Source organism: Prosopis cineraria, unplaced genomic scaffold, assembly GCF_029017545.1.
Source record: "Prosopis cineraria cultivar Desert tree isolate PC_DT_omini unplaced genomic scaffold, ASM2901754v1 PC1, whole genome shotgun sequence".
NCBI classification, from domain to species: domain Eukaryota; kingdom Viridiplantae; phylum Streptophyta; class Magnoliopsida; order Fabales; family Fabaceae; genus Prosopis; species Prosopis cineraria.
Window position 1 is genome coordinate 20,850,068 of NW_026555332.1, and position 20,841 is coordinate 20,870,908.

Consider the following 20,841-nt stretch of genomic DNA (forward strand, 5'->3'; position numbering starts at 1 on the left):
GGTTCAATGACTAGCAATATTTTGGAATTTACTTCTAGTCTAGACAGGTTCATTGACATTCCCAATGACTTGCTTCTCCAAGTGGCTAGTTGATGAATTTCTTCAATTTCATTATCTTTGGGTGGAGTCTCAGATTTCTCTCTTGGATCTTCTATTGAATTGTTCTTCTTTAGTTGAAGATCACACAACTCTTAAGTGACATCATCAACATCAAGAATCTTCTTTTACATAGGAAAGTCATCATACACTACATGTATTGATTCTTCTATGGTCTTAGATCTAAGGTTGAATACACAAAAAGCTTTACTCTTATTGGAGTATCCAAGAAAAATTCCCATGTCTAATTTAAGATCAAATTTTTCTAGATTCTCCTTGTTATTGTTTTTGGATGAACATCATGCTACCAAACACATGGAAATGAGATATGTTTGGCTTTCTTTCCTTGTAGAGTTTATATGATGTCTTGTTGAGCTTAGGCCTTATGTAAGCTCTGTTGATTATGTAACAAACAATGTTCATGGCATCAACCCAAAATATTTGTGACACGCTATTGTCACTAAGCACAGCTCTGGCCATTTTTGTGAGTACCCTGTTCTTTCTTTCTACCACTCCATTTTATTGGGGAGCTCTTGGTGCAAAGAAGTTGTGAATGATTCCATTTTCATCGTAGTAGTTCATGAAGTCACCATTTTAAATTCTCCTTGATGATCAAAATTTATTTCCTCTTCCTACTTTTCCAAAACAATAATGTGACTTTTTTAATTGTAACCCTCCCCTATATCTACTCATTACAGAAGAAGATTATAGGAGTTACCACACCAACACATCAATTACAATAATCAAATCTCATTTGAAAATCTTTGGCCAAAGACTTATTTTTTAAAACCATTCAAAATCATACCATATCAGAGAATACACAATGAAAGTAATTCACACATTTGTATAATACTTAGTGGACACAAACCATGAACATTCCCATCTCAAATGCATGCAATTACATCTCAAAATTAGGTTGGGAAGTGATCTGTGTATCGTGGCCTACAGTATGTGAGCCACCGCATGTGGCATAGAGCCATACGCTCAACTTGTTCTATGTCATGCACCGCAGCATGTGTTACCATGAGCTGTGGCACGCCTGTCTGAAATTTAGCTGTCATTTTGATAGCAAAAATGACGAACTTCTGACATATGTCGTTTTCACATACCACATCTTATTAGAGTGATTTAATCACCTACACGAAGCTTAACTTGTAAACTAGCTATTGAGATAGGTTTAGATATGATCTAACGGTCTGATCAAAACTTGGACAATTGGATGCAAAAAGTCACTTTTTTTGAAAATTTTATGCACCCAAGTGCTTAAATCGATCCCTTTCTCTCATTAGACCACACAAGGCCTTGAATCAAGTCTAAAAGGACCTAATACACCTGATTGACCATAGTATATCACAATTAAATATATATATCAAAATTTAACCCTTTTATAGCCAATTTTCACATTTCACATATTTACATACTTTGCCTATACTTGGCACAACATAGGCTACTTGGCCTTTTTCCCAACAAAATAATATACAATCACATTCGTAACACATGTACATTACAATCCTAGCCCCAAATTACTCATTTCATCATAATTTCTTACTTGAGCTTAAGATTCACTAACAATCACACCTATTTTAACACAAACATACTGAAATCATAGCCCTTAATTCATTTCATCACAAATACATACAATTGGGCTAAGATTCCATAAAATCACCACTTTAAACATGCATGCAATCTTATGGTAGTTCATATTTACAAATACACACAAGATCTCAGTTCATTACATGAACTTTGAGTTTACACGGCTTCTCAACAACTTAAGCAAGTTTGGACTCTCTTCCCTTGCCTTAATCACTTCCTGGTCCTATAAAAATGTAACCACGGGGGTAAGATAAAAATCTCAGTAACAGAAAAACTCACTCCTATTGACTATCACATGTAACAATATGGAAGTAAAGCATAGTATACCATTTAAATCTCATTAAAATAACATTTATATCACATATCTCATTTCCCACTTCTCAACTTTTCACTACTTTCACATAACATTCCATAGCATCTCATGGCATCATAGCATGATTACTATCGACTAAGCCTCTAAATCACCCCAAAACGAAACCATAGGCTTGGCTTAGACCAATGTACACTCTCATTGGCCTTGAGCTCACCTACAGTGGTAGAATTGTAATCCCCCTAAGGTTAAACCACAATTAAAGGGAATTACCAAATTGTAAAGTTTTATAAAGGGAATTTCTCAGATTCTTTCAAATGAATCCCAATCTCAACAATTCAAATCTCTATCATGTTTTAATAAGTCTAAATCAGAGTTTTGAAAATAAAGCGGATGCTTGAAAATCAATTAAGACCTAAATAATGAGTTTTAAAACTCAAAAACAGATTTTGTGCAAAAAGTGTCACATGCACTGCGGCTTACCGCATGTGCGCCATGGCGTGTCTTCTTTGTGCCATGCGCCGTGGTGCATTGCATGAAATTTGACATCATTAGTGTTGTCATTTGATAGCATAAGGAGCATGTAACATCTAAAAACTTTAAATTTGGAAAAATTGACTAATTAAGGGATACATTAGTTAAAAAAGGTGATTAATTTATTTAATTATGCTTTTTGGGGTTGCTAATTTGCTTTTTAGGTCATATTTGGCTTTAAATTGAGTTAGGATAGAAGTTGAATCAAGTCAAGAGGCATTGGGGGGAGCAAAATCAACATTTTGCTTACTACGTCATGAGCCATGACTTATGTGGCATGCGTTGTGGCGCATGGCATAGCAGGTAACTTAAATTTTTGAAAATCATCAGAAAATGATAGTTCTTTGTGGTGGAGTTTGTGGTGCATGGCATAGCAAGCAACCTAGAACACGAAGGGGGCAGCTTTGGGCACTGCTAGGGCATCATTTTGGGAGGATTTTAAAGAAAATTGAGCCTTCAAGCTCTTGAGTAAGTTTCCTACCCTTCTCCTCTACCTTTTCATCTCATTTTCCATGGGATTTGGAAGTGAGAGAATTTGCTCTGATTAGATTAAGCTATGAGCCTATGTTTTAAAGGTTTTTATTGACTCTAAAGGATTTATTTAAGTTTCTTAACCTTGGATAAGTGGTAATATGAAGCTACTTTGTTATTTGGTGAAAGTTAGATTAAGCCCTAACTTGATCATGGGGTTTTGAAGTGTGATAAGTTGAGATATTACGTGTCATGTTGTGATAGAGTTAAAGGGAGGCTTGAAGGGATTGCGTGAACAAATTGTAATCTTAACAAGCCTCTTTGTTGAGAATATGAGTGAAAAGTGGGAGAATTGGGAGGTTATTGGTAGCTAATAGTGCTTGTGTTAATTGAAAATTAACATATAGTACTTGTTGATATAGATTGTGGTGTGGGAAGATTTGCCTTGACACAAGAAGAGATTTAGTACCATAGGTAACCCTTTTAGTAATAGAAGGGTTGAGGTAACTAGATAATTTACATTATTTGTTACCTTGTATAAGTTATTTTTGTAATGTCCACCTTGACATTACCAAAATTCACCACACAATCACAACAAACAAGCATAATTAGGAGCAGAGATTTGCTCCTAAGTTCACATTATAGATATAAGGGTTAAAACTAATAATCTTTTAGAAATAATTATCAAATATTTGGGATCCCATAAAAACCCTTCAAATTTGTAGCTTGAGCTCAAACTTAATGATTTATAAAGGTATTGGAAGCATGGAAAAGTTTTGGGAAGCAAAATACTTCAAAACAAGGCCAAAAATGTTATTTTTGAGTATTTTGGTCGTGTGCTACAGCTTGTGGTCCATACATCATGGAATGTGGCACAGAAAGGCAAGTTTTCTCACAATATCGTGCACCGCAGCTTGCACAAAGTGCGCTGCGGTGCATGTGTCCATGACAGCTTTTCTAGACGAACTTTGAACGCGCGCCATTTTGCATCCGATGTCTGATTAGAGTGATTCAAGTGCCAACATGAAGCTTATTCAATAAGGTAACTAATGGTACAATTTCATTATGATCCAACACCACATGAGAATTTTAGACACTCAGATGCAAAAGTCAGTTTTTGAAGTGATTTTCAAGCATCTAAGTACCCAAAACTCAAAACTTATACCATTAACTCATTTTGAGGCTTGAACCAAGTCCAATGGACCAAAATATACTTGATTGAGCATTCAAACACACAAAAACATACCAAACATAAAATTTGGCCACTTAATGCCCATTTCACCCAATATGGCCAAGATATAAAATCAACATCATATATACTATTTGGCCTCTATTGCCACATAATACACTACATATACATAGTCACCCCATAGATCAAACATTCCTTGCACTTTTATTAGTATTTTAACCTATCACCATAAAAATTGCCACATATTCACATCATATACAATATTGGCTAAAATATAAAATAACATAGTATGAAACAAGTACAACCAATCAAAATGATATGCATTCCTAGTTGGCAACATATAATGTCATCCATATAAGTTTACATACACGACTCAAAATAAAATTGGGCTTTACGATGAGAATGTAGCAAGTATGCTAGCCCTTGCCCGATTCCTTCCCTTGCTCAGTCTCAATGGTAAAACCTATAAAATGATAACCACGGGGTGAGATAAAAATCTCAATAACTAAGACAATCTACATTATTGATTAATATGCTAAGTTATAAACAAGCCTTAAATCAAAAAAAATAAACACACCATATAAAATCACCACAAGTTACATGCATGATCCCTAACCATCCGATCCTCCAAAACTCCCGACCGAACTGGTAGGCTATTTCACAGAACCAAACCATATGTATGGTCTCCAAGCTCACAATCTATGGTAGAACTACCCAGCCAAGGTGTCCTAAACCACTTATGGACTACTGGTTCCCCTTATTACAAGTAATTGGAGTGTCGTTACTCCAACACCGCATCCTACGGATGCTAAGGAACATATTCTCCAACTCCACACCCTTTTGGGTACTAAGGAGAGTAAGTCTCCAACACTGCACCCATTTTCAAGCACTAAAGAGAGTAAGTGCTGCACCTAGCGTCCCGTGGTGCCAGTAGTGCCATATGGACTTAATCTTCCCTACTCCACTGGGGTGACCTCCCACCATCTAATATGCCACATTTTGCTACATATCTCCACTTGACCTTACATAAACAACTTTCTAAACAAATATAACAAATCTTACTATTTACTTTAAAAATATGGAATTTCACAAATAATACTCCACTCATTTTCTAAAATAGTTAACCTTTACAAAATTTATAATATATACACAACAAATAATAGAAAAGAAACTTGAGACTAACTTATACAAGGTAATAAATAATGCAAATTGTCTAGTTACCTCAACCCTTTTGTTACTAAAAGGGTTACCCATGGTACTAAATCTCTTCTTGTATTAAGGAAAACCTTCCCACATCATAATCTACATCAACAAGTACTATATATTAATTTTCAATTAACACAAGCACTATAGCTACCAATAACGTCCCATTTCTCCTACTTCTCACTCATATTCTCAACAAAGAGGCTTGCTAAGATTACAATTTGTTCACACAATCCCTTCAAGCCTCCCTCTAACTCTATCACAACATAACACTTAATATCTCAACTTATCACACTTCAAAACCCTATGATCAAGTTAGGGCTTGATTTAAATTCCACCAAACAACAAAGTAGCTTCATATTACCACATATCCAAGATTAATAAACCTAAATCAAACCTTTGGAGTTAATAGAAACCTTCAAAACATAGACTCATAGCTTAATCCATTCAAAGCAAATTCTCCTACTTTCAAATCTTATGGAAAATGAGATGAAAAGGTAGAGGAGAAAGTTAGGAAACTTACTTAAGAGTTTGAAGGCTCAAATTATCTTCAAAATCCTCCTAAAATGATGCCCTAGCAGTGCCCAAAGCTTGCCCTTTTGTGTTTTAGGTTTCTGACCATCAAAACTATCATTTTTTAATGATTTTCAAAAATTTAAGTTGTTTGTTGTGCCGTGTGCCACAGTGCATGCTACAAAAGCCGCACCGTGGCTGCGCCTCATGGCGCAGCAAGCAAAATGTCAATTTTGCTCCCCCAATGCCTCCCAACTTGATCCGACTTCCATCCTAACTCAATTTAGAGCCAAATATGATCTAAAAAGCAAATTAGCAACCTAAAAACATAATTAAATAAATTAATCATCTTTGTTTAACTAATTTATCCCTTAATTATTAATTTTTCTAGATTTAAAGTTTTCGGATGTTGCAATTCTCCCCTCCTTTAAAGGAATTTTTCCCCTAAAATTCAACAACAACCACAACACATACCCAGGGAAATAGATAGGGATATTGCTGCTTCATTTTGTCCTTTGTCTCCCAAGTAGCATCACCAGGAGCCATTCCTTTCCACACAACCTTAACTAGTCGAATAGTCTTGTTCTACAATTACTTATCTTTAACATCTACTATTCATTCTAGCTCTGCTTGATAAGTCATATTCTCTTGCAGCTCTACCTCTTTAGGTTCAATCACATGAGATAGATTAGGTTGATATTTCTTCAATTGAGAAACATGAAAAACATCATGAATTTTAGATAATTATGGTGGCAAGGTGATTTGGTAGGTAATTGGCCTAACTTTCTTAAGGATCTCAAATGGACCCATGAATCGACGAGATAATTTCTTTACTCGGATTGACCTCCCAATTCTCGTCACAAGTAAAACTCTTAGAAAAACATGGTCACCAACCATAAACTCCAACGGCGTTCTTAGTCTATCTGCATAACTCTTCTGCCTATTTTGAGCTGTTAGAAGTTTCTACCTTATCATTTGAATCTTTTGCGTTCTTTAATCCACAATATTTGGACCCATAATGCTTCTCTCACTCAGTTTGACCCAACAAAGAGGAGATCGACATTTCCTTCCATATAATGCCTTATAGGGAGCCATCCTTATACTGGAGTGGAAATTATTATTGTAGGCAAACTTAGCCAAAGGAAGATGGCTATCCCAGTTGCCTCTCAATTCTAAGGCACAAGCTCTCAACATGTCCTCTAGAGTCTGTATAGTCCTTTCTATCTGTCCATTAGTCTGTAGATGATACGCGGTGCTGAATCTTAATTCAGTACCCATTTCTCTCTGAAACACTTTCCAAAAGTTCAAAGTGAACCTCAGATCACGATCAGAGACAATGTCCTTTGGCATCCCATGTAGTCTCATAACTTCTCGAATGTATATCTCTGCCAACTTCTTTAATGAATCACTTATTCACACTGCCAAGAAATGGGCTGACTTTGTCAATTTATCTACTATCACCCAGATAGAATCATAACTGGATTGAGTTCTTGGTAATCCCGAAATGAAATCCATAGATATACTATCCCACTTATACTTCGGTATCTCTAGTGGTTGTAAAGTTCTTGTTAGTCTCTGATGCTCGATTTTAACTTTTTGACAAATTAAATATCGAGACAGAAAATCTATAACATCCCTTTTCATTCCAGGCTACCACCAATACCGCTTCATATCCTGGTATATCTTAGTTGCTCCAGGGTGAATTGTATATCTACTCTTATGTGCCTCATTCATAATTTTCTTTCTTAAATCACCTTCATCTGGACACAACAAATCCATCATCACTGACACCAAAGTCTGTGGTTTGCCTTTCTTCCATATCTTCTCGAATTTTCAGTAGATACTCATCCTTAAGCTATGCTATCCTTAACTCTCTCCAAAACTCATTGGTAATCTTTATGAAATGTAAACTATACAAAGTTAATATCGATAGGTCATGCTGAATATCCAAGTAGGATTCCAGTAATTTGTACTCTTGTACCATTAGACAAGTGACATGCAATGACTTTCGACTTAAGGCATCTGTAACCACATTTGCTTTCCCCGGATGGTATTTAAATTCAAAGCTATAGTCCTTCAAGAACTCCATCCATCTTCTTTGCCTCATATTAAGTTCTTTCTAATCCACTAAATATTTTAGGCTCTTGTGGTTACTGAAAATACTGAACACTACTCCATACAAATAGTGCCACCAAATCTTTAGTGTAAACATAACTGCGGTAAGCTCTAAGTCATAAGTCAGGTAATTCTCTTCATGTGGCCTGAGCTGTCTAGAGGCATAAGCCACTACTCTCTCATCTTGCATCAACACACATTCTAAACCCTTCAAAGACGCATTCGTATACACTTCATATGGCAATTGTGGATTAGGAATAATCAACACTGGTGTCGTAATCAGTTTCTCCTTCAACTTTTGAAATGCGATCTTGCACTTGTCATTCCAAATGAACAGCTGATCTTTTTGTGTCAACCTAGTCAATGATGAAGCTATATGAGAGAAACCCTGGATAAATCTGCGATAATATCTAGCTAATCCTAAAAAACTCCATATTTCAGTCACAAAACTAGGTCTCTCCTACTTCAACACCGCATCCACTTTATGCGGATCCACCGTAATCCCTTCCGCTGACATATGTCCTAGAAATCAGACCTCCCTTAACAAAAACTCATACTTACTAAGCTTGGCATAGAGCTTGTTATCCTTTAAAATTTGTAGCACAGTCCTCAAATGCTTCGTATGTTGTTCCTCATCTTCAGAATATATCAGAATGTCATCAATGAATACCACAATAAACTGATCCAGGTAAGGCCTAAATATACAGTTCATGTAGTCCATGAAAATCACAGGCACATTTGTTAACCCAAATGGCATTACCAGGAACTTATAATGCCCATATTTGGTATAGAAAGCCGTCTTGGGCACATCCTCCAGACACACTCTCAATTAATGGTATCCTAACCTCAGGTCAATTTTTGAGAAAACTGAAGCTCCCACCAATTGATCTAACAAATCATCGATCCTTTGTAAAGGATATTTGTTCTTCACTATCACCTTATTCAACTGTCTATAATTAATACATAGCTGTAAGCTGTCGTCCTTCTTCTTAACAAACAGCACAGGTGATCCCCAAGGTGACATACTAGGTCTAATAAATCCCTTTTTAAGTAACTCCTTTATCTACTTCTTCAACTCAGCTAGCTCAGTTGGTGACATCCGATATGGTACCTTTGAGATTGCTTCAGTTCCTGGCACTAGGTTTATCGTGAATTCTACTTCCCTTTCCGGAGGCAAACCAGACATATCATTCATAAATACCTTAGAGAATTCATTCACTACCCCAATCTTATCAATACTTCCATTGTAGACCCCATGCATTGAGAAGAAAACCATATAAGCCATACACCCTTGTTGCATCAGTTTCTCTGCTTGCACCACTAATAAAAACTTAGACTTACTAGGAATATTAGCTAGTGCAGTATGTACCGATAATAAAACTGTCTTCCTAGCACAGTCCAAGGTGGTATTATTTACCATCAACCAATCCATACCAATAATCATGTCCAAACGCTTCATAGGAATCTGGATTAAATTGAGAGTGGTCAAATAATTTTCAAACCTCACTTCTACATTCAAACATGCTTTTCTAGTCATATCAGATGACCCAGATGGCGTAGACACTTTAATCACAAAAGGCAATTCATGCAAAGGAAGTCCCAACCTCTCTACGCATTCATATGAAATAAATGATTGTGTAGCATCAAAATCAAACAATGCTTCAATTTTTTGCTCATAGATAGAAATAATACCTTTTATCAAATTTAGCAATGCTCTTGCCTCCTCCTAAGATAGTGTGTAAACTCATCCTGGAATGGTAGATCTCTACTTTTCCATCTCCACTCTTCCCTTGGGGTACTGTCTTGCCAAATGGCTGGGTTTCCCACATTTAAAACATACCCAGCACCTCTCAAGATGTGACCGCCCACACTTAGCACATAGTGGTGATCAAGTTGTACTCAAAGTTAGGGCAGGCATATTAGAATCCTGTTAGGATGGTTGTGGAAGACCCAAAATTCTAAATCCGTCCCTCTGAAATGTTCCTCGAGTCTACAATCCTCTAACAAAACTCTTCTTGCTTGATACTCCAGAACTACTCGGGCCATAACTAGTCTTCTTGGAGACTCCTCCAGAGGCGCTTAGGGAGGATGAGAACCTCCCATGACTATCCCATCTCCTTTTTGCTTCTACTTCCTCACCCCTTCTTGCTACAATTTAGAGTCGATTACACATGTCAGTATACGTGGTTACTCCTAGTAAAGCAATCTATTGTCTATATTCAAGCCTCATCATTTCCAAAAGCCTCCTGGCCTTCTACTCACTATCATTTATCTCATTCAGATGAGTAAAAAATTTAGATAGCTGATTAAACTTCTGAATAAATGCTTCCTCGTCAAGATCTCCCTATCGAAATGCATGAAACTCGACCTCCTTCTCATCTCTAAATGATGGAGGAAAATGATAATCAAAGAACATTTCCTTGAATTGTTCCCAAGTTAACTGACATCTATCCATTGGTCTTGTGGAGTTCCACCAGTATTTAGCATCCTCAACTACATATACAGTGGCTATAATCACCTTTTATTTTGTAGAGCACGGTACTACCTCAAAGATGGTTTCAACTCTCTCTACCCATTTCTTCTCTTCTCCTTCCTTCATAGTTCCATTAAAGGTTAGAGGGTTAAACTGAAAGAAAGTCCTCCATGCTCTATTAATAGCTATCCCTTGAGCATCTCCATCCGCTCTAGTCCCAGACAATCCAAGCCTACTACTGAAATCATGAGATGGTTCCAATCTACTTTCATGAGCTTCCTCTGGTCTCCTTTTGTCCTCCTCATGACCTCTATTACAAAGCAGAGTGTCATGGTCTTGAACAGTTCTCTAAATATACGTCATCATATCCTGTAATTCTTCTAGAATTGCATTATTACCCTAGGGTCTTTGTTGTTATTCTACTTGTATCTCTGGCTATACCTCTGGTATAGGCCGATCATTCTCAATAAATTACCAAGTAAATTGCTAGCATTCAGGTGCTTCTTCTAACCATTTTTCTCCCCTCTTAAGGAAGAAGCCAAATAGAGAAGGGGAATTAGTGGGAAAATAAAGGAAATGAGACAAAGGGAAAGAGTTGTGTACATAAAGTTGCCAACTAATGAAAATGAATGCAATGGACACATCATCATAACCAAATCTTGAAACCTAAGAAACTAATACCAAAATGTAATGTCTACCTTGACATTACCAAAATTCATCACACAATCACAACAAACAATCATAATTAGAAGAAAGGATTTTCTCTCATGTTCACATTATAAATATAAGGGTTAAAACTAATAATCTTTTAGAAATAATTGTCAAATATTTGGGATCTCATAAAAACCTTTCAAATTTGTAGCTTGAGCTCAAATTTAATGATTTATAAAGGTATTGGAAGCATAGAAAAGTTTTGGGAAGCAAAACACTTCAAAACAGGGCCAAAAATGTCATTTTTGAATATTTTGGTCCATACGCCATGGCTCATGGTCCATGCGCCATAGAATATGGCAAAGAAAGGCAAGTTTGCTCATTGTACTATGCACTGCAGCTTGCATGAAGTGCGCAGCAGCGTATGTGTCCATGACAACTTTTCAGGACAAAATTCGAACGAGCGCCATTTTCACATCCGATATCCAATTGGAGTGATTCAAGCGCTCACATAAAGCTTATTCAATAAGCTAACTAATGGTATAAGTTTTGTTATGATCCAACACTGTATGAGAATTTTAGATGCTCAGATGTAAAAGTCAGTTTTTAAAGCAATTTTCAAGCATCCAAGTATCCAAAACTCAAAACTTATACCATTAACCCATTTTGAGGCTTGAACCAAGTCCAATAGATCAAAATACACTTGATTGAGCATTCAAACACATAAAAACATTCGAAACACAAAATTTGGCCACTTAATGCCCATTTTACTCAATATGGCCAAAATACCAAATCAACACTATATACACTATTTGGCCTCTATTACCACATAATACACTATATATACATTGTCACCACATAGATCAAACATTTCTTACACTTGTATTAGTATTTTAGCCCATCACCACAAAAATTGCCACATATTCACATCATATACAATATTAGGCTAAAATACAAAATAACATAGTATGAAACAATTGCACCCAATCAAAATGATATGCATTCCTTGTTGGCAACATATAATATCATCCATATAAGTTTATGTACATGACTCAAAATAAAATTAGGCTTTATGATGAGAATGTAGCAAGTATGCTACCCTTGCCCAATTTATTCCCTTGCTTAGTCTTAGTGGTAGAACCTGTAAAATGATAACCACAGGGTGAGATAAAAATCTCAGTAACTAAGATAATCTACATTATTGATTAACATGCCAAGTTATAAAAAAGCCTTAAATCAAGAAAAATAAACACACCATATAAAATCACCACAAGTTACATACATGATCCCTAACCATCTGATCCTCCAATACTCCTAACCAAACTAGTAGGCTATTTCACAGAACCAAACCACATGCATGGTCCCCAAGCTCACTATCCTAGGTAGGACTACTTGACAAAGGTGTCTTAAACCACGTTTGGACTGTTGGTTCCCCCTATTATAAGTAATTAGAGTGTCATTACTCTAATACCGCATCCTACGGATGCTAAGAAGCATATTCTTCAACTCCGTACCCTTTTAGGTACTAAGGAGAGTAAGTCTCCAACACCGCACCCATTTTCGGGCACTAAGGAGAGTAAGTGCTGCACCCGGCATCCCGAGGTGCCAATAATACCATATAGACTTAATCTTCTCTACTCCACTTGGGTGACCTCCTACCCTCTAATATGCCATATTTCACTCCATATCTCCACTTGACCATACATAAACAACTTTCTAAACAAATATAACAAATCTTACCATTTACTTCAAAAATATGGAATTTCACAAACCAATACTCCACTTATTTTCTAAAATAGTTAACCTTTACAAAATTTATACATATATACATAACAAATCATAGAAAAGAAACTTGAGAATAACTTATACAAGGTAATAAATAATGCAAATTATCTAGTTACCTTAACCCTTTTGTTACTAAAAGGGTTACCCATGGTACTAAATCTCTTCTTGTGTCAAGACAAATCTTCCCATACCATAATCTACATCAACAAGTACTATATGTTAATTTTCAATTAACATAAGCACTATTAGCTACTAATAACCTCCCAATTCTCCCACTTCTCACTCATATTCTCAATAAAGAGACTTACTAAGATTACAATTTGTTTATACAATCCCTTCAAGCCTCCCTCTAACTCTATCACAACATAACACTTAATATCTCAATTTATCACACTCTAAAACCCCATGATCAAGTTAAGGCTTGATTTAAATTCCACCAAACAATAAAGTAGCTTTATATTACCACATATCCAAGATTAATAAACCTAAATCAAACTTTTAGAGTTAATAGAAACCTTCAAAACATAGACTCATAGCTTAATCCATTCAGAGCAAATTCTCCCACTTTCAAATCCCATGGAAAATGAGATGAAATGGTAGAGGAGAAAGGTAGGAAACTTACTCAAGAGTTTGAAGTCTCAAATTATCTTTAAAATCCTCCTAAAATGATGCCCTAGCAGTGGCCAAAGCTTGCCCCTTCGTGTTCTAGGTTTTCGACCACAAAAACTGTCATTTTTTGATGATTTTCAAAAATTTAAGTTTCCTGTTGTGCCATGTACTACAGCGCATGCCACAAAAGTTGTGACTCATGGAGCAACGAGCAACCCCTTAATGCCTCCTGACTTGATTTGACTTCCATCCTAACTTAATTTAGAGCCAAATATGACCCAAAAAGCAAATTAGCAACCTAAAAACATAATTAAATAAATTATTCATCTTTTTTTTAACTAATTTATCCCTTAATTAGTCAATTTTTCTAGATGTGAAGTTTTCAAATGTTACAATTTTCAAGTTGTTCTTGCATGATTTGTTATATATATATATGTATGAATTTTGTAAAAGTTAACTATTTTAAAAAATGAGTGGACTATTGATTTGTAAAATGTCAAGTTTTTGAAGTAAGTGGTGATAATCATTATATTGGTTTTGAAAGTGGTTTATACATGGTCAAGTGAAGATATGTAGTGAAATGTGGCATATTAGAGGGTGGGAGGTCACCTTAGTAGAGTTAGTGAAGATTAAGTCCATATGACACTGCTGGCACCTCGGGACACTAGGTGCAGTACTTACTCTCCTTAGTGCCCAAAAATGGGTGCGGTGTTAGAGACTTACTCTCCTTAGTATCCAAAAGGGAGCGGAGTTGGAGAATATGCTCCTTAGCATTCGTAGGATGTGATGTTGGAGTAACAACACCCCAATTACTTGTAATTAGGGGAACCAGTAGTTCAGAAGTGGTTTAGGACACCTTAACTGGGTAGTCCTACCATGGATGGTGAGCTTAGGGACCATACATGTGATTTGGTTCTGTGAAATAGCCTACCAATTCGGTCGAGAGTATTAGAGGACTGGATGGTTAGTGATCATGCATGTAACTTATGGTAATTTGATATGGTATGGTTATTTTACTTAGTTTAAGGCTTGTTTATAACTTGGCATGTTAATTAATAATGTAGATTATCTTAGTTTCTAAGATTTTTATCTCACCCTATGGTTATCATTTTACATGTTCTACCACTGAGACTGAGCAAGGGAAGGAATCAGGCGAGGGTAACATACTTGCTACATTCTCATCATAAAGACCAATTTTATTTTGAATCATGTACATAAACTTATATGGATGATATTATATGTTGCCAACTAGGAATGCATATCATTTTAATTGGTTGCACTTATTTCATACTATGTTATTTTGTATTTTAGCCTAATATTGTATATGATGTGAATATGTAGTAATTTTTATGGTGATGGGCTAAAATACTAATACAAGTGTAAGGAATGTTTGATCTATGTGGTGACACTGTATATGTAGTGTATTATGTGGCAATAGAGGCCACATAGTGTATATAGTGTTGATTTGATATTTTGGCCATATTGAGTTAAATGGGCATTAAGTGGCTAAATTTTGTGTTTGGCATGTTTTTGTGTGTTTAAATACTCAATCAAGTGTATTTTGGTCTATTGGACTTGGTTCAAACCTCAAAATGGGGTAATGGTATAAGTTTTGAGTTTTGGGTACTTAGATGCTTAAAATCGCTTTGAAAACTGACTTTTACATCTGAGTATCTAAAATTCTCATATAGTATCAGATCATAACAAAACTTATACCATTAGTTAGATTATTGAATAAGCTTTAGGTGGGCACTTGAATCACTCCAATCGGACATCAGATGTGAAAATGGCACGCATTTAAAGTTCGTCCTGAAAAGCTATCATGGACATGTGCACCATGGTGCATTTTGTGCAAGCTGAGGTGCACGGTATAACAAGCAAACTTGCCTTTTTGTGCCACATGCTGCAGCGCATGGACCACGAGTCATGGCGCATAGACCAAAATACTAAAAAATTACATTTTTGGCCCTATTTTGAAGTGTTTTACTTCCCAAAACTTTTCCATACTTCTAATACCTTTATAAATCATTAAGTTTGAGCTCAAACTACAAATTTGAAGGGTTTTTATGGGAATCTAAATATTTCAAAATTATTTCTAAAAGATTATTAGTTTTAACCCTTATATAGATAATGTGAGCTTAGGAGCAAGAGGAACAATCCTTGCTCCTAATTATGATTGTTTGTTGTGATTGTGTGGTGAATTTTGCTAATGTCAAGGTAGACATTACATTTAGTATTAGTTTCTTGAGTTTCAAGATCTAGTTGTACTAATGTCTCAATTGCATTCAATTCCATTAGTTGGCAACTTTATGTACATAACTCTTTCTCTTTGTCATATTTCCTTTATTTCTCATTAATTCCCCTTCTCTACATAGTTTCTTCCTTAAGAGGGGAGAAAAATGGTTAGAAGAAGCACCCGAAATGTCGGCAATCCACCTAGAAATTTACCAGAGAATAATAGGCCTATACCAGAGGTACAGCCAGAGATACAAGTGGAACAATAACAAAGGCCCCAGGGTAATGATGCAATTCTAGAAGAATTGCGAGATATATTGAGGAATATTCAAAGAACTTTTCAAGACCACGACACTATGCTTCGTAATAGAGGTCGTGAGGAGGACCAAAGGAGACCAGAGGAAGCTCATGAAAGTAGATTAGAACCATCTCATGGTTTCGGTAGTAGACCTGGATCGTTTGGGACTAGAGCGGATGGAGACGCTCAAGGGATTGCTGTTAATAAAGCATGGAGGACTTTCTCACAGTTTAACCCTCTAACCTTTAATGGAACTATGAAGGAAAGAGAAGTAGAGAAATGGATAGAGAGAGTTAAAACCATCTTTGAGGTGGTACCGTGCTTTATGGAACAGAAGGTGATTATAGCTACAGTATATCTAGTTGAGGATGCTAAAAACTGGTGGAACTCCGCAAGACCAATGGATGGATGTCAGCTAACTTGGGAATAATTCAAGGTTTTTAATATGCCTACCCCAACCTTGAGTATAGCTCGATCACCACCATGTGCTAAGTGTAGGCGGTCACATCTTGGGAGGTGTTGGGCATGTTTTAAATGTGGGAAACTCAGCCATCTAGTAAGATAATGCCCTGAGGGAAGGGTGGAGATGGCCATTGCACCCAAAAAATGTGACGTGGACAGTGCGAGAGTGGAAGTTTCAGCCTTTCAAAGGATACCGAAGAAATGGGAGTCGTCACCAAAATTTTGAGGAAAATCTTGGGAAACCGTTTAATGGTGGATAAGGATGGTTAGCAAAAGCAGAAAATAGGTTCGGGAGTTGGTTGAATGTGGGGAATGTGTTAGGCGCCCACAACACCCATTCATCAGAAAGGTTACCTGAAGTTTGCTGTGCTCTATTAATATAATTTTATAATTATTTTAATTATCCATTTTATATTCATGTGTTTAATGATAAGAATTAAGTAAGAAATATTTATTTATTTACGAGCGAGGACTTGACTTAGAATCTGACTCTGAGGCCTACGTACCCTGTGATGGGGATCAAAGTCTATGTAGTTTGAGCTTATAAGTTGTTGGTGAAAATATTTTTGAAAAGAAATTAATTAGAAATAATTTACCATTTTGCAAATAAAAAAATTTTTGAAAATTTGATATGTGTGTTTTAAGTTGCAAAAAGAATTTAATTTCCATCATTTTCTCAATTTTTAATTTTTTGAAATAAAGAAAAGAGTTTTAAAATTATTTTTCATGTTTTATTAGTTTTTTTAAAAAAATTTAACTGCTATACCTGCAAAGCCTTATTAGCTCATACGATAATATAGTTATTCTAAATATCTACGGAGTTTTCAAAATCTCTCACGATAAAAGAATGAAATAGTGTAAATATTTTAAATATATTTTAATGCGTAATTATATAACTTTTATTTTTAAATGTAGAAATCTTAATTGCTATACTTGCAAGCTTTATTGACTCACACGGTAGTACGATTATCCTAAAGGTCTACAGAGTTTCAAAAATCTCACATGACCAAAAGATCTAATTAGAAAATGTGATTATAATTCAAATTTATTAATTTAATTAACTAAAATAAAAAAACATTTATTATTTTATTTAAAAAATTCATTTATTTATTTACCATATAAATTGTGAATCACAATGTCTACGTGGATTTATTATCCTACACGATAATGTGATTAATTTAAGTCTCTACGAAGATTTTTGAAATCTCACATGAAACTTAAATATTTATTATAAAGAGAGAATTAATTTTAATAATAGGTCTTTGAAACCTTTATAAATACATATAAGATTTATCCTCATACTTGCAAAATCTTATTGATTTTCACGGTATGATATCATTTTAAATGCTTGCAAATATTTTGGAAATCTCTTACTTCAAGTTTTAAAAATTGATATTTGTGCTTAGCATATGAGCATAAAAAAAGATATGTATATTCAAGAATTATTCATTTGAATATAAAATTCACAAAAGCAATTAATAAGGAGTAAACCATTTCTACTTCTGACTGACTAGGCCATGTTACCTTAAATGCTATGTTACCTTAAATGCTTGGCTTAACGCTTCAATGATATTCAAAAGGAAGTAACATTAAATAATATGAATCAGCAATGTTATTTCATTAAAATGAAAAAACCAAGTATGTAAGTCATGTAGCAATCACAATATTATTCTCACAAGTAAAGCTCCTAATTTTCCCAAAAATAATCAACACGTCCCTCCAACAAAATAACAAGAAGCAGCTTGGTCTATACATTTTTGTTGGTGCTAATATGAATCTAAATCCAATTTCAATCTATGTCTTGGAACAACAAGTAGAATCTCACTTAAACTATATGGAGAAAAATAATCGACCATCATACTAATTACATATTATAATAGGTAAGAATAGTAAGATCAAAGAGACACCTAACCATCTAAAGCTCATCATAACTCATAAGCACCCAAAAGATTTAAGTTGACTAAATCATATACCAATCTCACTCAATATGTAGATAGCAATTAAACAGAAATATGACAATTCGAGGGCCAAGGGTTAAACTTTTAATGATCAACTTTTATATTCCCAAAAAGGATGAAAGAATAGGAGATGCAGATTACTAGCCAATTAAAATAGGGAATGAAGCCAACAATCCTCATCACGACAAACCTAGTATCAGTTCCATCCTCGGCGGAATCACCATTCCCCTTTTATTCACCATCAGAGACTGTGTCTCTTCAGCTGAACCATCCTCTTCCTTTTTTGGTCCCTCTTCTAGCTGCTACTGCTCACCTATTCTCGGTCTCCTTTCTTGCTCCCGCTTTATTTTTTAAGTCTCCTCCTTCTCTCAGACTCTCAGTCCTCCCCTTCCTCACTTGGTCTCTTTCTTCTTCTTGCATTCTCTTTTCTCTTCTGCATCTCTAGCTCTCTCTCTCTTTTTAGTTTCTCTTCTCACTGCTTGCGATCTCCTCCTCATTCATCCTCATCTCCCTTCTTTTCACGTGAGTGCTATGTTCAGGTGCTGTGTTCGTTCCTCCCCTTCCTCACTCGGTCTCTCCCTCTGTGCTCTGTTTCTCATCCCTTTCTCATTCGTCCTTGGTCTCTCATTCCTCAAGTTTTCCTCCTCTCTTCTCTTCCTCGGTTTTCCTTTCAACTCTCTCCTTCCTCCAGTTTTTTTTCTTCTTTATTTTTATCTGTTTTCTTCTCCTTGGTTTCTCATCTCCATACTCTGTCTTTTTACTTCTCATGTATCTCTCCCCTCAGTCTTTTAATCTATTTTCTGTCTATTTTTTTTCTCTTGTCCGTTTTTCTCTTCTCCTTTTGCTCTCTTATTCTCGGTCCTTCTACTCTATTTTTTTGTCTGTTTTTTTTCTTCTCTCTTCTCCATTTTTCTCTTCTCAAAAAAGCTTCCTTTCTCAGTCTCTTATCCCTTGCTCTTATTCTCTCTTTTTTTCTCAGCCTCTTCTCCATCTCTGCTTCTCATTTTTTTCCTCAGTTTCAGATCCGTCCCCTTCTTACTCAGTACTCTGTTTTTCTCTCCATCTCGAATCCCTCCCCCTTTCTCGTCTGTTCTTGCATTTTTAAAGGGGAAGCCTCGTGCATGCGTACGCGTGTGTCTCTATTATGCTCTTTTGCTCACGTGTCTGACTTCATTTTCGTCTGCCATCTCCTCTGTGATCACAGCTTGGTTTTAGGGTCTTTTCTGCATTCTCCTTTCTTACCTTCTGCTGTGCGTGTGTCTCTAGTTCTCTTTTTTGCCTTTTTTTGTGTTTTTGGCTTTCTTTTTCTTTCTGTCGTGTATAGTCTTCGTGTGCATTCTGCTTTCATGTGTGTGTTGCTATTGTATGTTTTTGTTCCTTTTCGTCTTGCGTCTATCCGAAAGGTTGAAGTCTTTTAGCTGTGTTTCGTGTGTTTGCTTCTATTTGTTTCTATTTCTTTTCTGCACTAAAGGTGTGAACTTTTTTTGTTTTGGCTATACCCAGCCTTGTATATTTTTTTGGTTTCTATTTTCCTTTTTTTTTAATTAAAACACACACACATATGTATATTTTTAAATGAAAAATAAGATTTAAGGAGAGAAATTTAACTTTCAAAAGTTGATTCCCAATATTTTAAAAGATTGGGATAATTTGGGAGAGATTTTAAAAATTTAAGCAAGATTATTATTATTATTATTATTATTATTATTATTATTGAAAATATAATCCTAAAAAAAGGATTAAATTTTATTTTTGTATTTTTATATTTTTTGGTGATTTTTTAATGAACTAAAAGAAATAAGATCCTAAGCAATAAAAGATTATCTAGGTTAAAATAAAATTAAACCCTATCAATTATTTTTGTTTTGAAAATATAATCCTAAAAAAGGATTAAATTTTTTTTTATTTTTATATTTTTTGATTATTTATTATTAAATTTAAAAAAATGCCCAAACAAAATAGGGTATTCACAATGGCAAAGCAGAGAACTACCATTCTAGGATGAGTCTACACACTATCTTAAGAGGAGGCAAGAGCATCGCTAAATTTGATAAAAGGTATTATTTCTATCTGCGAGCAGAAAATTGAAGCATTGTTTAATTCCGGTGCTACACATTCATTTATTTCATATGAATGTGTAGAGAGGTAGAGACTTCCTTTGCATGAATTACCTTATGTGATTAAAGTGTTTACTCCATCTGGGCCATCTGATATGACTAGTAAAGCATGTTTGAATGTGGAAGTGAGGTTTGAAAATCATTCGACCACTCTCGATTTAATCCGGATTCCTATGAAGGCTTTAGACATGATTATTGGTATGGATTGGTTGATTGCAAATAATGCCAC

The 20,841-nt window shown here is 35.3% G+C and overlaps 1 protein-coding gene across 1 annotated transcript; it reads right to left on the reverse strand.

The window, feature by feature from the left end:
* Positions 1–9,087: 9,087 nt before the first annotated feature.
* Positions 9,088–9,561, reverse strand: LOC129321105 (uncharacterized). The gene has a single exon (XM_054966851.1). It carries the CDS (start codon positions 9,559–9,561, stop codon positions 9,088–9,090), a length of 474 nt encoding a protein of 157 aa, XP_054822826.1.
* Positions 9,562–20,841: the final 11,280 nt, after the last annotated feature.